The 16,041-nt window shown below is 54.2% G+C and overlaps 7 protein-coding genes across 7 annotated transcripts; 2 read left to right on the top strand and 5 right to left on the bottom strand.

Annotated features, from left to right (window-relative positions):
* Positions 1-574: 574 nt before the first annotated feature.
* Positions 575-2,625, bottom strand: BU26DRAFT_599392 (siderophore iron transporter; the record flags this gene model as incomplete). Its single annotated transcript, XM_033835095.1, has 6 exons — positions 575-1,548; positions 1,600-1,821; positions 1,873-2,004; positions 2,061-2,261; positions 2,315-2,348; positions 2,401-2,625. 6 exons carry the CDS (start codon positions 2,623-2,625, stop codon positions 575-577), a joined length of 1,788 nt encoding a protein of 595 aa, XP_033691758.1.
* Positions 2,626-3,084: 459 nt separating this feature from the next.
* On the top strand, positions 3,085-5,008 carry BU26DRAFT_527049 (MFS general substrate transporter; the record flags this gene model as incomplete). The annotated part of the gene is made up of 7 exons (XM_033830743.1): positions 3,085-3,235; positions 3,283-3,419; positions 3,474-3,556; positions 3,613-3,831; positions 3,884-4,271; positions 4,324-4,888; positions 4,938-5,008. The coding sequence occupies 7 exons, from the start codon at positions 3,085-3,087 to the stop codon at positions 5,006-5,008; spliced, it is 1,614 nt and encodes a 537-aa protein (XP_033691757.1).
* A 20-nt stretch (positions 5,009-5,028) lies between these two features.
* BU26DRAFT_599391 (uncharacterized protein) lies at positions 5,029-6,433 on the bottom strand (the record flags this gene model as incomplete). Its single annotated transcript, XM_033835094.1, has 2 exons — positions 6,295-6,433; positions 5,029-6,247 (listed from the first exon to the last, which is right to left on the bottom strand). The coding sequence occupies exons 1-2, from the start codon at positions 6,387-6,389 to the stop codon at positions 5,029-5,031; spliced, it is 1,314 nt and encodes a 437-aa protein (XP_033691756.1). The 5' UTR covers positions 6,390-6,433.
* A 127-nt stretch (positions 6,434-6,560) lies between these two features.
* Positions 6,561-8,924, top strand: BU26DRAFT_473233 (Arylsulphatase; the record flags this gene model as incomplete). Its single annotated transcript, XM_033825461.1, has 6 exons — positions 6,561-6,995; positions 7,051-7,137; positions 7,202-7,807; positions 7,861-8,253; positions 8,312-8,466; positions 8,529-8,924. The coding sequence occupies exons 1-6, from the start codon at positions 6,794-6,796 to the stop codon at positions 8,922-8,924; spliced, it is 1,839 nt and encodes a 612-aa protein (XP_033691755.1). The 5' UTR covers positions 6,561-6,793.
* A 395-nt stretch (positions 8,925-9,319) lies between these two features.
* On the bottom strand, positions 9,320-10,785 carry BU26DRAFT_499376 (uncharacterized protein; the record flags this gene model as incomplete). Its single annotated transcript, XM_033826402.1, has 2 exons — positions 9,320-10,656; positions 10,749-10,785. 2 exons carry the CDS (start codon positions 10,783-10,785, stop codon positions 9,320-9,322), a joined length of 1,374 nt encoding a protein of 457 aa, XP_033691754.1.
* Positions 10,786-11,473: 688 nt separating this feature from the next.
* On the bottom strand, positions 11,474-12,968 carry BU26DRAFT_558189 (glycoside hydrolase family 30 protein; the record flags this gene model as incomplete). The annotated part of the gene is made up of 2 exons (XM_033832537.1): positions 11,474-12,418; positions 12,471-12,968. 2 exons carry the CDS (start codon positions 12,966-12,968, stop codon positions 11,474-11,476), a joined length of 1,443 nt encoding a protein of 480 aa, XP_033691753.1.
* Positions 12,969-13,704: 736 nt separating this feature from the next.
* Positions 13,705-16,039, bottom strand: BU26DRAFT_28687 (uncharacterized protein). The gene is made up of 2 exons (XM_033821575.1): positions 13,814-16,039; positions 13,705-13,753 (listed from the first exon to the last, which is right to left on the bottom strand). The coding sequence occupies exon 1, from the start codon at positions 15,914-15,916 to the stop codon at positions 13,883-13,885; it is 2,034 nt and encodes a 677-aa protein (XP_033691752.1). The 5' UTR covers positions 15,917-16,039; the 3' UTR covers positions 13,705-13,753; positions 13,814-13,882.
* Positions 16,040-16,041: the final 2 nt, after the last annotated feature.

Below are 16,041 nucleotides of genomic sequence, written 5' to 3'. Positions count from 1 at the left end.
TTCACGTACGACAAGGAGTTCAACACGGGACACTGCAAGTACAAGTGGACGCTCGGTCAGAGCAAGCCAAAGGGTGCTGCTCCACGCGCGATGCCGTGTAAAGAGGGCCCTCAGAAGGACTTTGGCTGCGACGACCCTAAGAAGATCGAGTGGAAGGGTAAGAATGCAGGCTTCGAGCGGTACTTCGAGTGTTGGTTTGTGGCTCCTCAATGGGGTGACAGCGCGGATTCATCATGATTGAATCTAGAGATGTGGAAGGGGCGTCCGCATTTGGGAAGAGGTGTAGTGGCGATCCGCTTAAAGGAAACGCGATAGTGTTTTCTTAGATGGATAATCGGGTAGAATCAAGGAGTTAATAGGAGAGTCGACGGATGAAAAGGCGCGCAAAATGTTTCAGGTGAACGAAGATGGAAACGGTGCAGCTTACCGATAGCACCCATTTATAGACTAGCTCAAGAACCTTGGAATGCCGCTTCACTTCGGGACCTCTAATCCTAACAAAGACGAGTTTGAAGCTGGACTACAATTCTAGCAGACGGGCATGGCTACAAAGATCCCTAACCGCTCAGCAACCCTACACCTCCTCAGTCTTTTCGCTCTTCTCCGTCCCTCCATGCCCACTCCTCACGCCCTGCAACTTCCTCGCAATCTCCCCCGTCAACGACTTATCCACGCTCTGAATAAACAGCGACGAAATCACGCTCGCAAGACTAAACGCCAAACTGACTAGAAACATCGTCTTAAAGCTCTTCGAATTCGCAACCTGCACAGCGTGCATTATCGCAGCCTGAATCTTCGTCGTCATTCCCGGTACAGCGCTGTATGCTTTCGCGGTACCCAGACTCGCGGCTTTGATAGCCGCGGGCACAGAAGAGGGAGACAGTCCTGCGGAGACGGCGGCCGAGGAGACCTGGCTGGGGATATTTTTGCTGTTTTCGTTGGAGAGGACGGTGGAGAAGATTGCTGTGGCGATGGTGCCGGAGACGGTGCGGCAGGAAGCTGTGAAGCCAGACGCGAGACCGATGTCTCCCGGATCGACGACGAAGGGAATCATGATAATCGCGAGGAGCTCGACATAACCTACCGACAGTCCCGAAAGCGTCGTCAGCGCGATAGCGAGCGCATTCTGCCCAATCCCTGCGCCGGCAAGCCCAGCTGTGAAGGCCGCTATGCCCACCACTGAGATGCGCATTTGCCAGTGCAGCTGCTTTAGCGGACGGATCGTAATGCCGCCCATGATCTGGCCGACTGCCACGGAGCCGCCGAGAGCTACGGAGTACCACCCGATTTTCAAGACGTCCTTTGTGTAAAGCGCGCCGACCATTGTGGGCCAGAGAAGGTTCATCGAGTAGTAGACAATGGTGGCGACTGAGCCTGTGACGGCAAGCGCGATGAAGTTGCGGCTTTTGATGATGGAGAGCGGGAGCAGCGGGTGCTCCATCTTGACGTGCTTTTCGTAGAAGCCGAACGCTGTGATTGCTACGACTCCACCGACGATTGGGCCGATGACTTTGGCGGAGCTCCAGGGGTGGATTTTGCCGCCCCAGCCTATGAGGGGTTAGTTTGTGCCGTGGAAAGAGATAGGATTGCTGGGCGTACTTATGCCGAGGAGAAGCATTACGAGTCCTCCACAGTAGAGGACGAGACCGCCGTAGTCCAGACTCATGAGTTCGCGCCGAAGCGACTTGCCTTGGTGGAGAAGGCTGTAGTTTGGCGGGTGGTAGAAGACGAAGAAGAGGATCGCCGATGAGGCGCAGGTGATTAGGTTCATGTAGTAGCACCATCGCCAGCCGAGGGCGGTGTGCTCCTGGAGGGAGCGGGCTGCGAAGTAGTCAGCCAAGGTGCGTCTTTGCTTGCGGAAGCAGTACTTACCCATCAACGGTCCGAAGGTCGCGAATGGAAACGATACAACGAACTGACTTGCAATGAAGTATCCACGCAAGTTGTTTGGCACGAGCTCCTGAATGATGATGGAGAAGCCAGTTTGCGCGGCGCCAGCAACGCCTATAACTCGCGTTAGCACTCTCTCGGATGAGTGTTTCTCAACTTTTGGAACTCACCGATGAAAGCAGTAGCACCCAGCAGTGTATTGATACTATTCCCTGTGGCCGCCATGATCGAACCGATGGTCCCTAGGATTTGCGCGCTGATGTAGACCCATCTTCGTCCAAAGATGTCGCCGATACGACCGACGAGGAGCAGACCAACACCTCCACCGAGCGTCTTGGTGATGGGAATCAAGACGTAGTTCGGGTCGGGACCTATGCTAGCGTTGGCGGAGATACTCATCGACGTCGACGTCAATGCAACACACCAATGTCTTCGTTGATGATGGACAGCACATTGATCTAACAACCTCATTAGCCTCCATCCAAGCCTCCTTCGTCTTCCACCACATACCGGTAGCACATATCCCAAGTACAGACTGATCAGCATGAGAGAAGTCGCGACCATCGTGCCGATGAATTTCGGACTCCAGTAGTACCCTCGAGGTAACTCGCTCTTGTCGGCTCCACCAATGGCTTCGGGCGCAACTTCATCGTGTCCGCGCGTCGGCTCGGGGGCTTGCTCGAAGGTCTCGATGGTGTCGTCGGCCTTAGATTCGCCGCGGTGTGGGTGCGCCATGTTCGATCCTTCAAAACAATCTCCACACGAAGTCAATAAAGAGAAGCAAGACTTGCCCGGTAGAGAGCATCGGGCTGATCACTGTTATATAGAAAGAACGCGTGTTGTCGTCTCTCGTTTCGCTTCCCCAGATCCACCGCCCCGGGGCCCGGATCACATTTTGCGGGGAGGAAGTGAAGTGTCGAGAACAGGGACTGCGGATCTGCGAGGACGCTAGCACGACACGGCATGCACGACACGGCATTCGGACACGCTAACACGACACGGCATATGCTAAGATACATTCGGGACTTGGACGCTATATCGCAATTGTCGATCGGGGCTGCGTGATGGTGTTCAAGAGTGCGGATGCCCTGGAATTCGCAGTACTGGTCTTATCACCTACCCGACTATCTTCCTGCTTTCCTTGCACGTGACTTTATTTGGATTTGGACGGATTCTAGGCGAGCTGTTCTAGCAATGGCTAAAGACAACACAGTCATCGACATTACGGAGGAGTCTCCGCTGCTTGGAGAAGACTCTCGGTCCTCCCGCGATAGCGAAGCGTCCAATGGCGAAGGAGCCGAGAAGCCCAAGTCGATACTAGGTGTTCTTTCGGTGCTGCTCATCGGTGAGAACTGCTGCGATCCTCATATATACACTCCTGACTGTGCGAAGGTGTCTTCGTCGCGAATGCCGACACCTCGCTGGTACTCGCCACATACGGCGAGATCTCGTCCGAATTCGACAGCCTCAATAACGCGAGCTGGCTCATGACGAGCTATCTGTTGGCCATGTGCGGCACGCAGCCCATGGTCCGTATTCTGAATCTGTGATCAACAGGACTTACCACTGACCGAGGTCTGCAGTACGGCAAATTAAGCAACATCTACGGCCGCAAGACCATGCTGCTAGCATCCTACGTTTTCTTCGCTATTGGCTGCTTTATCTGGTGCGTTTCTCACCCTTGATTCCCGCTGAGTTTGATGCTAACGAGGATATGAACAGTGGCATGGCTACCAAGATGTCCCACGTAATCATCGGTCGAGTGATCGGCGGCGCTGGGGGCGCTGGAATGTACTCCATAGTGTCGTTCTTGATCACGGATCTAGTGCCACTTCGCGACGTTGCAACGTATCGGAGCTATGTCAACGTTGTCCAAACGGTTGGGAGGAGCTGTGGAGGTCCCATTGGAGGCTATCTCGCGCAGACTATCGGGTGGAGATGGTCAGTATGATGCTTCCTGTAGTGCCAGCTCCTAACTCACCGATCAATGCAGGTCGTTCCTCATCCAAACACCCCTCACTATCGTCGCTCTGCTACTCGTCTGGTGGCGTCTCCAAGTTCCCGCGCCGGCATTCGACTCAGCGCAGAAGCAAGAAACTAGCAGAGAGAAGCTCGGTCGGATCGACTTCCTCGGCTCGATTCTGCTCTGTTCGACTATCGTAACACTCCTCCTTGCTCTCAGCATGGGCGGTAACCAATTCGCCTGGACCTCACCCACGATCATCGGTCTGCTAGGTTCGCACCAGCTCCTCGCAATAGCGTTTTCATACGTCGAACTCCGCGTCGCGAAAGAGCCCATCTTCCCGCTTTACCTGCTAAAGCATCCAAGCGTGGTATTAACATACCTCGTTCTAATAATGCAAAACATCGCACAGACCTTGGTAAGCCCAGTCCAATCCTCCCGCTAGCATGTTGGCTAATAAAGAGGAATAGATGATGTATTCCATCCCCCTCTACTTCCAAGTCACCGCCTCCGTCCTCCCCTCCGTTGCGGGCGCCTACCTCATCCCCGCCGTCGTCGGCAACACGCTCGGCGGCCTCGCCACTGGCCACTACATCCGCCGCACGGGCAGCTACAAGGCGCCGACCATACTCGCATCTCTTGTCGCTGCCGTCGCGCACACACTGACTACTATTCGCTGGACGGGCCACACGCACGTCGCAGAGTCTTTGTACTCGTTCCCCGGCGGGCTTGGAACGGGGATAGCGCATTCGTCCACGTTTGTAGCGCTGACGGCGAGCGTGAGCGAGGAGGATGCGGCGATTGCGGCGGCGGGGTTGTATCTGAGTGGGAATGTGGGGAGCGTGTTGGGGTTTACGCTGGCGGCGCTGGTGATGAAGGCTGTGGTGAGGAAGTCGGCGATTAAGAGGTTGGGTGGGGGGATGGAGGATGTTGTGGGGAGGGCTTTGGATGATGTGGGATTTTTGAGGAAGTTGGAGGGGAGGGTGAGGGATGCCATTGTGAGGGCTTATGTTGATGGGTTTAGGTCGTGCTTTGGTGAGTTTGGGCGCTTGAGATATGGGATGGGTGTGCTAACGTGAGGTAGGACTGGCTATCGTGTGCTGTGCTATCAGCTTAATATGCGCGGTTTGTTTGAGGGTGAAGAGGCTGGAATGAGGCATGATTGGACCGGTTGGTTACCTAAGGTTCACGACGCCGTCCAGGAACCCAAAAGCATCAACGAGTTCTCTCTCCACAGTCCAATTCCGCAGCTCCCTGACATGCTCCAAGAACCTCTTACTCAGCACGAAGCCGCCCTCGTCATCGCTCTGCAGGATGGCCGCCAGCCCGTAGCTCCAATTCACCGTGAAAGTCTTATTGATAGTTCGCGCGAACACATCATACTCTGTGAAGTCCATATGCTCGATAATCCGATCCCGCGCATCAGGCCACGCGATAGTGCTCACCCAAAAGGGATACTCGCGCAGCAGCTGCAAACTCGTCGGCCGGAAATGCGAGGGCAGGGCTTCGTAGTGGCTCTGAGTTGGGCAGATCTGCCAGCGTACGAGCAGGCAGAGGACGTAGAGTAGCGCGATCTTCTCGGGCAGTGTGCTCACGGTTACGACGCGGGCAACGTGTTTCGCGATGGTCGAAGAGACGGGATGGGAGTCGGAAGTGGTTGGGTCGGAAGGGTTCAGGAGAGACATGATGCTTGGGAAGGTGGTCGCGGTGAATTCCTGGGGGTGATTACCCGAGCTGGATACCGGGGTAGCCTTGTTGATGAGGGAGAAGATGAGGTTGTCGACGTTGCTGGTTGGTTGTGTGAAGGCGGGCGTTATCGCCCAAATAGGCCTGGAGGATCGGATGCTGTTCGCTTGCAGCCGATTTAGGCGTAGGGTGTCTGGTGAGAGCGCAGATGTTGGGGTACTCCCATTTTGCTCTTCGGGCCGAGGAGGTGGCGAAGGAAGAGCAGTTATGTTGGAGAGCGTGAAGGAGAAGTCGTCTAGATCGGACATGCGGATCGTACTGGCCATCAACAAGGGGTCATCCAAGCCGGAAGGGCTCCAGTCCACAATACTAGTGGTTGGGTGGCCTGCAAAGCCTAGACCCGGAACAGGAGTGTTCCACCATTCTGTTGGTTGGGCTTGAGAGATAGCATTGTGAGGTTGAATTGGATTGAGCGGCGATCGTACAGGATGGATATCAGTCAAGGTGGTATCTGATGGTGCGGGATTTGCGCATGGAACGGCCCCAAGCTGAAGTTGCTGAAGACTGGGAAGAATTGTGTTTAGCGTATCCCGAACACGGGCCTCGCGTTCCTGCAGCGCAGCCCTGTCGGCCTCGGCCCTCTTCAACTTCTCTTCCAGATCTCGCACGGTCTTTTCAAGGTCTTCCAACTGCGTCTTCTTCTTCATGCTTCTTCATGTCAATGAACGACAGGCACGTGAGCGGGGAGAAAATACCGCAGTGCTCTTTGATTCTCCCTATCCAGAGCCCGCTTACGATAAAGCTGCTCCGTGTTCAGGTTGTTCACATGCCGTTTCTGCGTCTGCTCCATCGCAAATCCACGGAGATAGGAGTGTCATGTTGAAGTTGTCGTGCAGCGGAGATATAGGTCCCCGTGGGTCAGGGAATCGCGGGGAAGCAATGAATCATCGCCGACACAGCGCCAGCGGGAACCCACTCCGTTCCTTCTAGTAGGCTCGATTAGTGTCAACCAACACCACAACCCGGAAACTTCGCGATAGCACGCAAGACGCTAATCGCTTTAGGACCGCGCTTCGTGACTCGACATAGCCGAGCCCCTCCTCACCATGTCGCCTCGCGCTAAGCTCCTTTCTGCGAGCTCTCCAGCTCGAGAGTTTCCAAACATCATGGCTTTCTTTGACGTCTGGATCTTGCGAACAACCCCGAGCACTCAATATTGAGTACCCTTAAACTCATCCGACGACATTCGCAACTATGAAGCTCTTTCCGATCACCGCTTTCCTCGTCCTGGGCCCGGTCGCTGCATTGTCTCAAGCTGCACCAAAGACCAGGCCCAATTTCGTCTTCATCCTCACAGATGATCAAGATGCACATATGGGGTCGTTGGATTACATGCCATTGACACAGAAGTTTCTGCTCGACGAAGGAACGCAATTCATACACCACTACTGCACCGGTACGCGAATCTCTCGCTGGTAACATATTCGAAGAACGCACACTGATCTCTCAAGTCGCCATCTGCTGTCCATCGCGAGTCAATATCCTCACAGGAAAGCTTTCGCATAATACCAATGTCACAGACGTGATACCGCCATACGGTACGCCGCATTTTTAGCACCTATGCAGCGACAGAGCCCTATAGGTCGAGACTAACATTCGCAGGTGGCTTTCCCAAGTTCGCCTCACAGGGTTTCCATAAGAACTATTTGCCTCTGTGGTTCCAGTCTGCCGGCTACTCAACCTACTACTCCGGCAAGATATTCAACGCGCATACAACGAAGAACTACGATGCCCCATTACTTCCCGGTTTTAACGGGTCCGAATTTATCCTCGACCCCTTTACATACCAATACTACAACACTTCCATGACGCGGAATGGCGGATCACCAGTGAATTACATTGGACAGTACTCTCCAGACTTGACGGCGCAGAAAGCCTATGGCTTCCTTGACGAAGCGCTCGAGCATCAGCAATCAAAGAGCATCCCGTTTTTCTTGACAGTTGCGCCTATCGCACCGCACGCCGACGTGGAACTCTATCCGACCATGAAAGCAGGTCCACCACAGATCGCGGAGAGACACCGGCACTTGTTCAAGGACTACAAGATCCCACGAACGCCGAACTTCAATCCCGAGAAGATGGAGTTCGGAGCGAGCTGGGTGAAATCACTTCCTGTGCTGAACGATTCGGTAATCGAGTATGGCGACTGGTATCAGCGACAACGCCTACGGAGCCTGCAATCGGTGGATGAGATGGTTGGTGAAATAGGTAATATCACACAATGCCCCCCTTCACATGTGCCTTGAGCTAATGCCTACCAGTGCACCGCCTAGAAGCAGCCGAGACTCTCGACAACACGTACATCGTCTACACTTCCGACAACGGCTACCATATCTCTCAGCACCGCATGCATCCGGGCAAAGAATGCGGATACGAGACTGACATCAACGTACCCTTCATCATTCGGGGTCCTAATATCGCGAAGAACAAGGTTTCGAACGCTGTGACGTCGCATACAGATCTTGCGCCTACTTTTCTTTCTTTAGCGGGCATAGCGCTTCGCGATGATTTCGATGGCCAACCTATACCGCTGGAGACTCCGGTTACTGCGAATGAGCTCGAAGGCGAAGGCGTGGACCAGGCGGACGTTAATAACGGGCATGGGAGCAACGAGCATGTTGGTATCGAGTTCTGGGGGCTTGCTATTCCGGAAGGTATGAATGTCCTTATTTCCACGCTCCACATGTTACGCCATGCTGACTTGCGGCAAAGGCAAGTATGGATACAAAGGGAAATACGGGTTCGAAGATGGCTTCGGAAATGCCTACCGGAACAATACGTACAAAGGTTTGCGGATCGTATCGGACGAGTACAGCCTGTACTATTCCGTATGGTGCACAAATGAAAGAGAGCTATATGATATGAAAGTAAGTGCGAACGTGATAGTCCCGCCGAGAAACGAAGGGGCCGTTGCTAACAGTGAGTATAGAAAGACCCAGCTCAAGTGCACAATCTCCTGCACAACGAGGATATCTTCTCCAATGCAGTGATCCTCGGCCGGCCTGTAAGCCATCTCGTGGACCGCCTCGACGCCCTTATGATGGTCCTCAAGTCCTGCAAAGGCCGCACCTGCACCCATCCTTGGGAGTCACTCCACCCTTCTGGAGACATCACGTCTCTGAGAGAAGCGATCGATGGTCACTTCGATGCGTTCTATGCTGAGCAGCCCAAGGTGGGCTTTGAAGAGTGCCGGCTGGGCTATTTCCCCGAAGTAGAAGGGCCGATGGAGGTTAACGGATACGGGATGGAAAACGATGGATGGAGGCACGGGGATGGAGGAGAGCAGCGTCCTTTTTTTAATGCTGATTGGAGTGTCATGACGTAGCGCGATTCTGGCGAGTATTACAAACTGTAGGCATCGGTTGAGACGGGCTTCGGTGGCCTGCCCAGAAAGGGCTACCGGCTCGAAAAGACGGACACATCGCGAGCCCACTATGACATCCAGAACACTCGCGGCCCCGAAAGGGATATTGTTCCTTAAATTGTAGTCTGCCTATGTTTGTGCCACTTCTTGAGCGACCATAAGAATGAACTTCCGTAAACGCGAGATCATGAGTGGCAATCAGGATCAATAGTTCCGCCTCAAGGCAACCGAAAGCCAATTTCCACTCTGCATGCGACTCCCCCAGATCACTTCTCGCCCCGCTAGCTCTCCATTATTGACAGTCCCGCGCCCTCTCCCCTATCCTGCTCACGTGGTCACTTAGCGCCGCTGTCCAACTAGTTCCAATGTGCCTTCAAGAAGTGATCCTCAAGAAGCTTCAGCTTCCCCTGGCTTGTCGCGGTCCAAATCCTTGCATCGAAGGCGTCGTCGCACAGCGCGCAAGCCAGTATGTCCACCTGCCCAATCGCATAGTCTGCCCACAATCGCGCAAACATATCTGCCCATTCGTCGCCGTCCGGAAGGCTGTTGCACAGAGCCCTCAGGCCCTCTTTCTCGTCATCCCACGTCTCGATTATTTCCTCAATTCTTTGTGTCGTGTTGTAGACGCTTGGGACGGTATTGTTCAGAATATCATGAAGCCGTTCGGAATAAGAACAGAGAAATTCCTCACGCGATTCATCGGTCTGTTCGCTTGAAAGAGCCTCAGCTATCGAGCTGGGGACAGGGAGCTGCTCGGGGGTTTCACACTTCAGCCGGACGTCGTAGAATGCGGCTACAGATGCTTGTATGGAGATGACAATCAAGCAGCAACGCGGAGGCGTGACCACCGTTTCCCCGGGGGTTTGAAGATATATCAGGCCGCCTTCAAGCTTGGCCGAAAGTTCCGCAGTGCGCGGGCTCATCTGCTCAAGCAAAAACACGCGTTTAAAGAGCTTGAGGTTATGGACGGTTGGAGGATACATAATCCAGACCCGTGTACCAGTCATGAGGATAGAGACTTCATGCTCGCTCGTCAGGCTTTGCCGCAGTCCGCCAGCTGACATGATGTCGCACGCCATGGACGAAGCGTCCGATGCTGCCGGCGAAAGCGTCCTTTCGGTAATTTCGTCCAGGTGACGGCAAGGTAACGTGATATACTCATTTTTGCCGGTGTAAAACAGGGGGGATGTAACGTTTTGTAGCAGGGTTTTGCGAGAGGAATAATCCTCTTGCTCATCGAGGGTAGCTGAGAGCTCGGCCTGAATAGCGGGGATGTTCGGCTCTTGCTTCCAAGGTAGATACTCTCTGTCGTAAACGGCTGGCATGTCGGTTTCCTCGGGTCCATAAAGTGGTCTGAAAAGTCGGCGAATCTCTTCTCTATGGAATGGGTAGACGCGTCCAATATCCAGGAGCCGAAGGTACTCGGCACGAACGTCGTTCCACATTTCCTCCAGGCGTTCCCGAATAGCCCTGAGCGTTGTCGAGCTGGTGGACGGTGCCATGGGTATTGATAGTGACGGTGATAGCTTTGCTTCGGAGTTCGAGTGCGGGAGCGAATGATGATTTGGCTGCGTCGCATGTTGATACTTGGCCAGCGCTGTGCTGACGAAATTGTGCTTGCAGTCGACGGCATGGGGAATGACCGCCACGAGAATGGCAGGTGAAGGAAAGAGCCATGACCGCAAACGGACGTCTATCCATGGTAAGCTTCTCCCCTTTCCGCAAACCGGAAAGACCTTTCAATGCGGACTAATCACGCTCTCAGAGATGTCGCCTGCTTCCTACTCTGTCGTAGGCCCATGTGCCACCCATAGGGAGGCATAAGGGCTTTGAATGGAAGGAACGCACCGTAATCGACGCTTCGTCCTAGCGGTCTCTTGAACGTCAATTTGGGGCAAAGTTTCTAGATGGACAAGGTATCATGAGCACACCCAAAATGTCCCCGACAAGTCGAGAAGGCTCTATGCCGACCGAGGCAAAGTTACAACAGGCCATGCCCTCCTGCGCGCGTATTTCCCCGAACTCCATTTGTCAAAAGGGCATTCCGCGATGTCGCCCAAGCTTTCACTGAAGTTGAAATGTAATAGTCGTCCAGCGTGTAGATTGCCCAGTGAAGGTGAGTGTTAGAAGACGGAAGGAGAGATCCCTGGACGATGTATGGAAGGCGGAGAAGGTAGAGAGGGAAAGCGTAGTCCCGAGCACGACTAGGGTCTGCCGGCACTCGGCATTTCGTGCGCTCCTTGCAGTCCTGGAGAATAAATCAGGTGCAGTACCTACTCGCAACAACTATGCGGCCTAAGGGATGCGGAAGAGGTTAAAGGATCTGAATAAGGCTCCTAGAACGCCAGTGAAGCACTGCACTCCGCGTCGAGTTACCCCCTCGCTTCAACATCACCTGCAGCTCAGAAGACACAGACTACCAAGTGACACAAGGTCAAGTCGCCCTTCATCCTCAAAGGTTGTTGCTATAAGTCCTTTGTTATTTTCGATCACCGCCTTTTTGTCAGAACCTAGACCAGCGTCGCATTCGCCGGGCTCGTGATCAAGAAGCTGATCATACCCCGCCCGGGCACGCTGGCACTCGCGGTGCCGTCGCTTCCTACCGTCACGGTCGTTTCGGTCATATCATGCGTATTATCCGTATACCACGCCTTCACCGTCGGGTTTGCCACTGTCAAACCGCTCACACCAACTGTCTGCGTCCCCGTCCCGGAGTTAATCATGACGACGGCGATGCTACCATCTGTATTCACAAAAGCGCTGCTCTTAAGATTGCTTCCGCCCGAAGTTCCAACTCGTACGGCGCCAGGTCTGACGACGCGGAACTGAGCGAAGGCCCACAGCCGCTTGCTGACCTGGTAGGTCTGCCCGTCAACTAGGATGAGTTTCTCGTTATTGTTGTTGTTGGTTGCGCGGTCTTGGACGCCCTCCCAGAAAATATAGGCCGAGAGATTGGAGTTGACGATTCCGTTGAAGACGGTGTTGGCCCAGGTAAAGCCGTCACCTGCACCGCCGGATTGATACCATGCTGTGCTCCATCCACCGTTCAGGTCAGCGTACTCCGTTTCCCAGACACGGCGCGTCGTGCGCATCACGCCGGAGATGCGGCTCGTGTACTCGTGGGAGGTAATCGCGTACAACATGTTCTCGGCGCCGGCGCTAGCGATTTGAGAAGCATGCTGTGAAGCGACACTCCAGCCTGTAGCATCACAGCAGTTAATGCCGACATCGGTGAGGTTGTTTTTGTCGAGGGTTGGGCGGAGTACTTTGATGAAATCGGCGGCTTGGGTGCCTGAAGATTGCATGCTGGCATACGAGGTGCTGTAGTCGGGTTCATTGAGGAAGCCAAGATGCGTTACTTTGACGCCGGATTCCGCGTAGAGTTGGACGTATTTTACGAGGTAGTTAGCGTAGGCTTGTTTCCAGTCGCCCGATCGGCAGTTTGTGCCGGAGACCTGGGCGGGGTGTCAGCGTCTGAGGAATGGTGCTACGTTGAATGAGACATACACCGCATAGATTCCCGCCATTCACGTCATTCCCGTTTGTCTTCATGCATCCAGGCGCACTCCACGCGTTTGCGTAAAACGTCTTGACTCCGTACGAGACGGCCTTCTGGCTCAGGAACAACTGTCCGCTATCCTTGCCATCCCAAACATAGTTCGGAGTTCCATCTGGTGTGCTTGGACAAGTCGGCAGGATGGTGTTCATGTAGTCCCTGCTGCTGTCTTTGGAGCTGCCAATGCCATTGCGAACAATTGAGAAACCTGCGCCGGATGTGGTGTTGAAGAGTAGGTTGAGGAGTTCCGTTTGCTTAGGCTCCTGCAGGTTGACGATGAGGTTTGCACGCTGGAAAGCGGCGGAAAAGCCAAAGCCGTCAATGGTTTGGTATTTCTTGGTGACGTCGACAGTGATCTTCTGCGCTTGTCGAGCCTCGATCGACGGAGCCGCGGAGACAAGGAGGGGAGTTACTGCTAGGGCGGCGAGCTGCGCGATTGAGTAATGCATGATGCTGGAAAGCATTCGAAGCAAAGGAGAGCATCAAGGTCAGCAGTCTCCAAAGAAAATTATATATGCACATTCGAAAAGCGCCATTGTGGGGCCGATCAACTCCATTTCTAGGAGGCTAAAGTTCCGCCACGCCTAGAAGATTGCTCTGTGTTTACCCTAACCTGGATCCGAGCCTGTAAAGTGAGCTGAACGGTAGTTAAAGCCGGTCCGAATAGCGGCACTTTATATAAATCGATATCGAAAGTGTCAAAAATAGAGCCAAGGGCGCCAAGGATGTTTACCCCACGATTCCTTTGCACCGGGCGTGAGGCTGCTGAGGGTTGACCGAGCTGATTTAGCCTAAGGAATACTTCCGGAAGTAAGATCGCGCAGGCTGGTCACATGGCAAACTGCCCGCGTGCGATACCTTAATTCAGACCGAACAGTGCGGAGATGCCTTTGATGGGAGAGAAGTAGAGACACCTTCGACGTGGGACAAAAAGCTTCATTGTGATGCGACAGGAAGTTACTTTCTCCTCTGGCTTTGATACAGGAGTCCAGGGACGAGGTTAGGTAGCCGCATAGGGATACAAAGGCCCTGCGCAATCTCAGAGTGAAAAGAATAATAAAATGCATCTACCACGAAAACAGGTAGACGAAAGAAACGGACAGTAAGGGAAACATATGCAACTTACTTATCCTAACGGGAGCTACGTCGTGCTTGCATCACGCTTGGTTGGAATAGTCTGCGCGGTAAGTGACATAGAACAACGGGACATACCATCACAAGGATAGGCTCGGTCCTAGGCCGAAAGGCAACGTTCCATTAATAACTGATCTCTCTGTACATGCTCAGATGCAACTAACCTTGGAGAAGCCGATAACCAACTCCGCAGATCTCCGTGACCATGACACCTGAAATCGTGAGTTCCCTACTGCAGTCGAACACCAGCGAGCTTGTGCTTCTTGGCCTGCTGATCCTGCGCGCTGCTCATACCAGCGCGACTCGCCTCCAGGGAGCTCTCGGCGAGCTTCCTCTTTTCGGCTGCAATCTTGTCTAGATGCTTCTTTGTCTTGGTGTTTCCGCTGCCCTTGCCGTGAAACTGGTGGCTTAGCATCTTGAATGCCTCCTTTTGGTTCAGTTGACGCCCAAAGTCATCCGTGTAGTTTAGCTCAACGGTCGGCTTATACTCCTTGTTGAAAATCTCGGCGAGCTTCCTGCTCTCGAGCTGATCGGCCGCAACGTTGTTCTTTCGAGCCCACTCTTCACGCTCGCGAGGTGTCATAGTTTGCCACCTGGTTGAGTGGCGTTCACTCTCACGGTGCTTCTTCCGCAGGCGCTCGGCCGCTTCTTCAGCACGCTGCTTGTCGGCAAGGAATTTCTGGCGCTCGCGGAATTGAGCGTTCTTGTCACCGCCGTCCGAGTTCTCAATGACACCACGCTGCCGAAGAAGTGCGAGTGTGGCACCGAGACCCTGGTCGACCGTCTTCTCCTCTTCAAGACCCGTGCCAGTGATGCCTATAGAGCGAGCTCGGGAGATGCTGCGCTCCTCAGCCTCAGCAGCTTCGGCGTACGACTGTTCCATATCAACATCGCCCTCCTCGTCGATACGCATATCGCCAACAGACTCGACGCCGTTGGAGATGTGGCTAGATTTTTGGCGTTTGCGCCGACGAGCTTCCTCTTCATCATCATCATCATCAGCGTTCGCGCCAAGGTTGTGGACAAATTCGGTAGTCTCATCAATGACTAGAGCCCCAGCATCCTCCTCAACAAGCTCGGTCGATTCTACCACGCCCGGAGTCTCAGGTGTTGACGTGACTTCTTCGCGCAGCTGGCGGGCTATATCCTCGGGGCGCATCTTCTTGCGCTTCTTGATGGCCTGTCGACGCTGCTCAGCGAGTTTGGCCTGGAGGTCATCGTCATCCACAAATGACTCGTCGAAAAGATTCTTCATTTTCAGTTTTTGCGCGGCCGTCTCAGGCTCCTCAATCTCCATCTCATCGGCGGCTTCATCAGTGGGAACCATTATCATGTCGTCGTCGTCTTCAATTCGCTTGCGCTTGGAAGACTTCGACTTGGACTTCTTTTTCGACTTCTTGATCTTCACTTCCGAAACGTCCATGTAGTCGTTGGCCGGGCCATCGTCTTTCAAGATGTCGAGGCTAATAGCGACCTTCCTCGGTTTGAAAATGCCGCCCGCAGCTTTCTGGAGTTCCTCGACAGTCCTGCCCTGGCCGTCCAGAGTGAACGCCTTCTTCTTCCGGCCATCGATCTCTTCATCGTACTGTGCGAGAATTGACTTTTCTCCGGATTCGTCGACATCGTTAGGGTCGTAAGCGTGCTTCCGCCGCTTGGCGTCGAGCCGCTCCTGCAGCTTCTCCTTCTCTTTCAGTGCAACCGCCTCAAGCTCGTCATCGTCCTCTGCGTCAACCGCGGTATCCTTCAACACCAAGATCTGGTCCTCGCCATCGTCAAACTGATCCACTTCATGTCCAACCTTGACGCCGGCGAGATCCGCTTCGGTATACTGGCGCGCCTCCGCGGCCTGGCGCTCCTGCTCCTCGAACTCCTTCTGCATCTGCTCAGCCTTTGCAATCTTCCGCTGGCGCTTCTTCGCGTTCTTCAGCCAGGCTAAGTCGTCTTCCTCCTCGCCCTCGTCGGCAAGGCCCTTGCCCTCAAGCTTTGCAAAGCCCGCGGCACGCTCACGCGCCTTCTGGATGGCTGCAATCCTCTCCTCTCGCTTTTTCTTGGCATCCTGTTCGTCTTGAAGCTTCTTCCAGTTATCGTAGGCGGCGGCCTGACGCGTCTCGACGGTGCTTGCAGGCTCATCATCGGAGTCGCCGCCCTCGTTCGCGTGCTTGAACGTCGGGCCGGAAGGAGCAGATGCGCCGGGGACAGGCAGCGGCGCGAGGCCCATGGACAGACGAATCTTGTTCGCCTCTTCAACGGAGAGGTCCGCCATAGTGTCAGTTGCAACGAAGAGTCGGCTAGTCGGATGCTACGGTTGGGTTGGGGGAAACGGCGAGTACGGGTCACACGGCGGTGGGAGGGTGGCTCGAGAACAGAGCAGTCACAGCAGAATGCAAA

Source organism: Trematosphaeria pertusa (genome assembly GCF_010094035.1).
Source record: "Trematosphaeria pertusa strain CBS 122368 unplaced genomic scaffold BU26scaffold_1, whole genome shotgun sequence".
In the NCBI taxonomy this organism is placed as follows: Eukaryota; Fungi; Ascomycota; class Dothideomycetes; order Pleosporales; family Trematosphaeriaceae; genus Trematosphaeria; species Trematosphaeria pertusa.
This window is presented reverse-complemented; position numbering and strand designations above follow the sequence as displayed.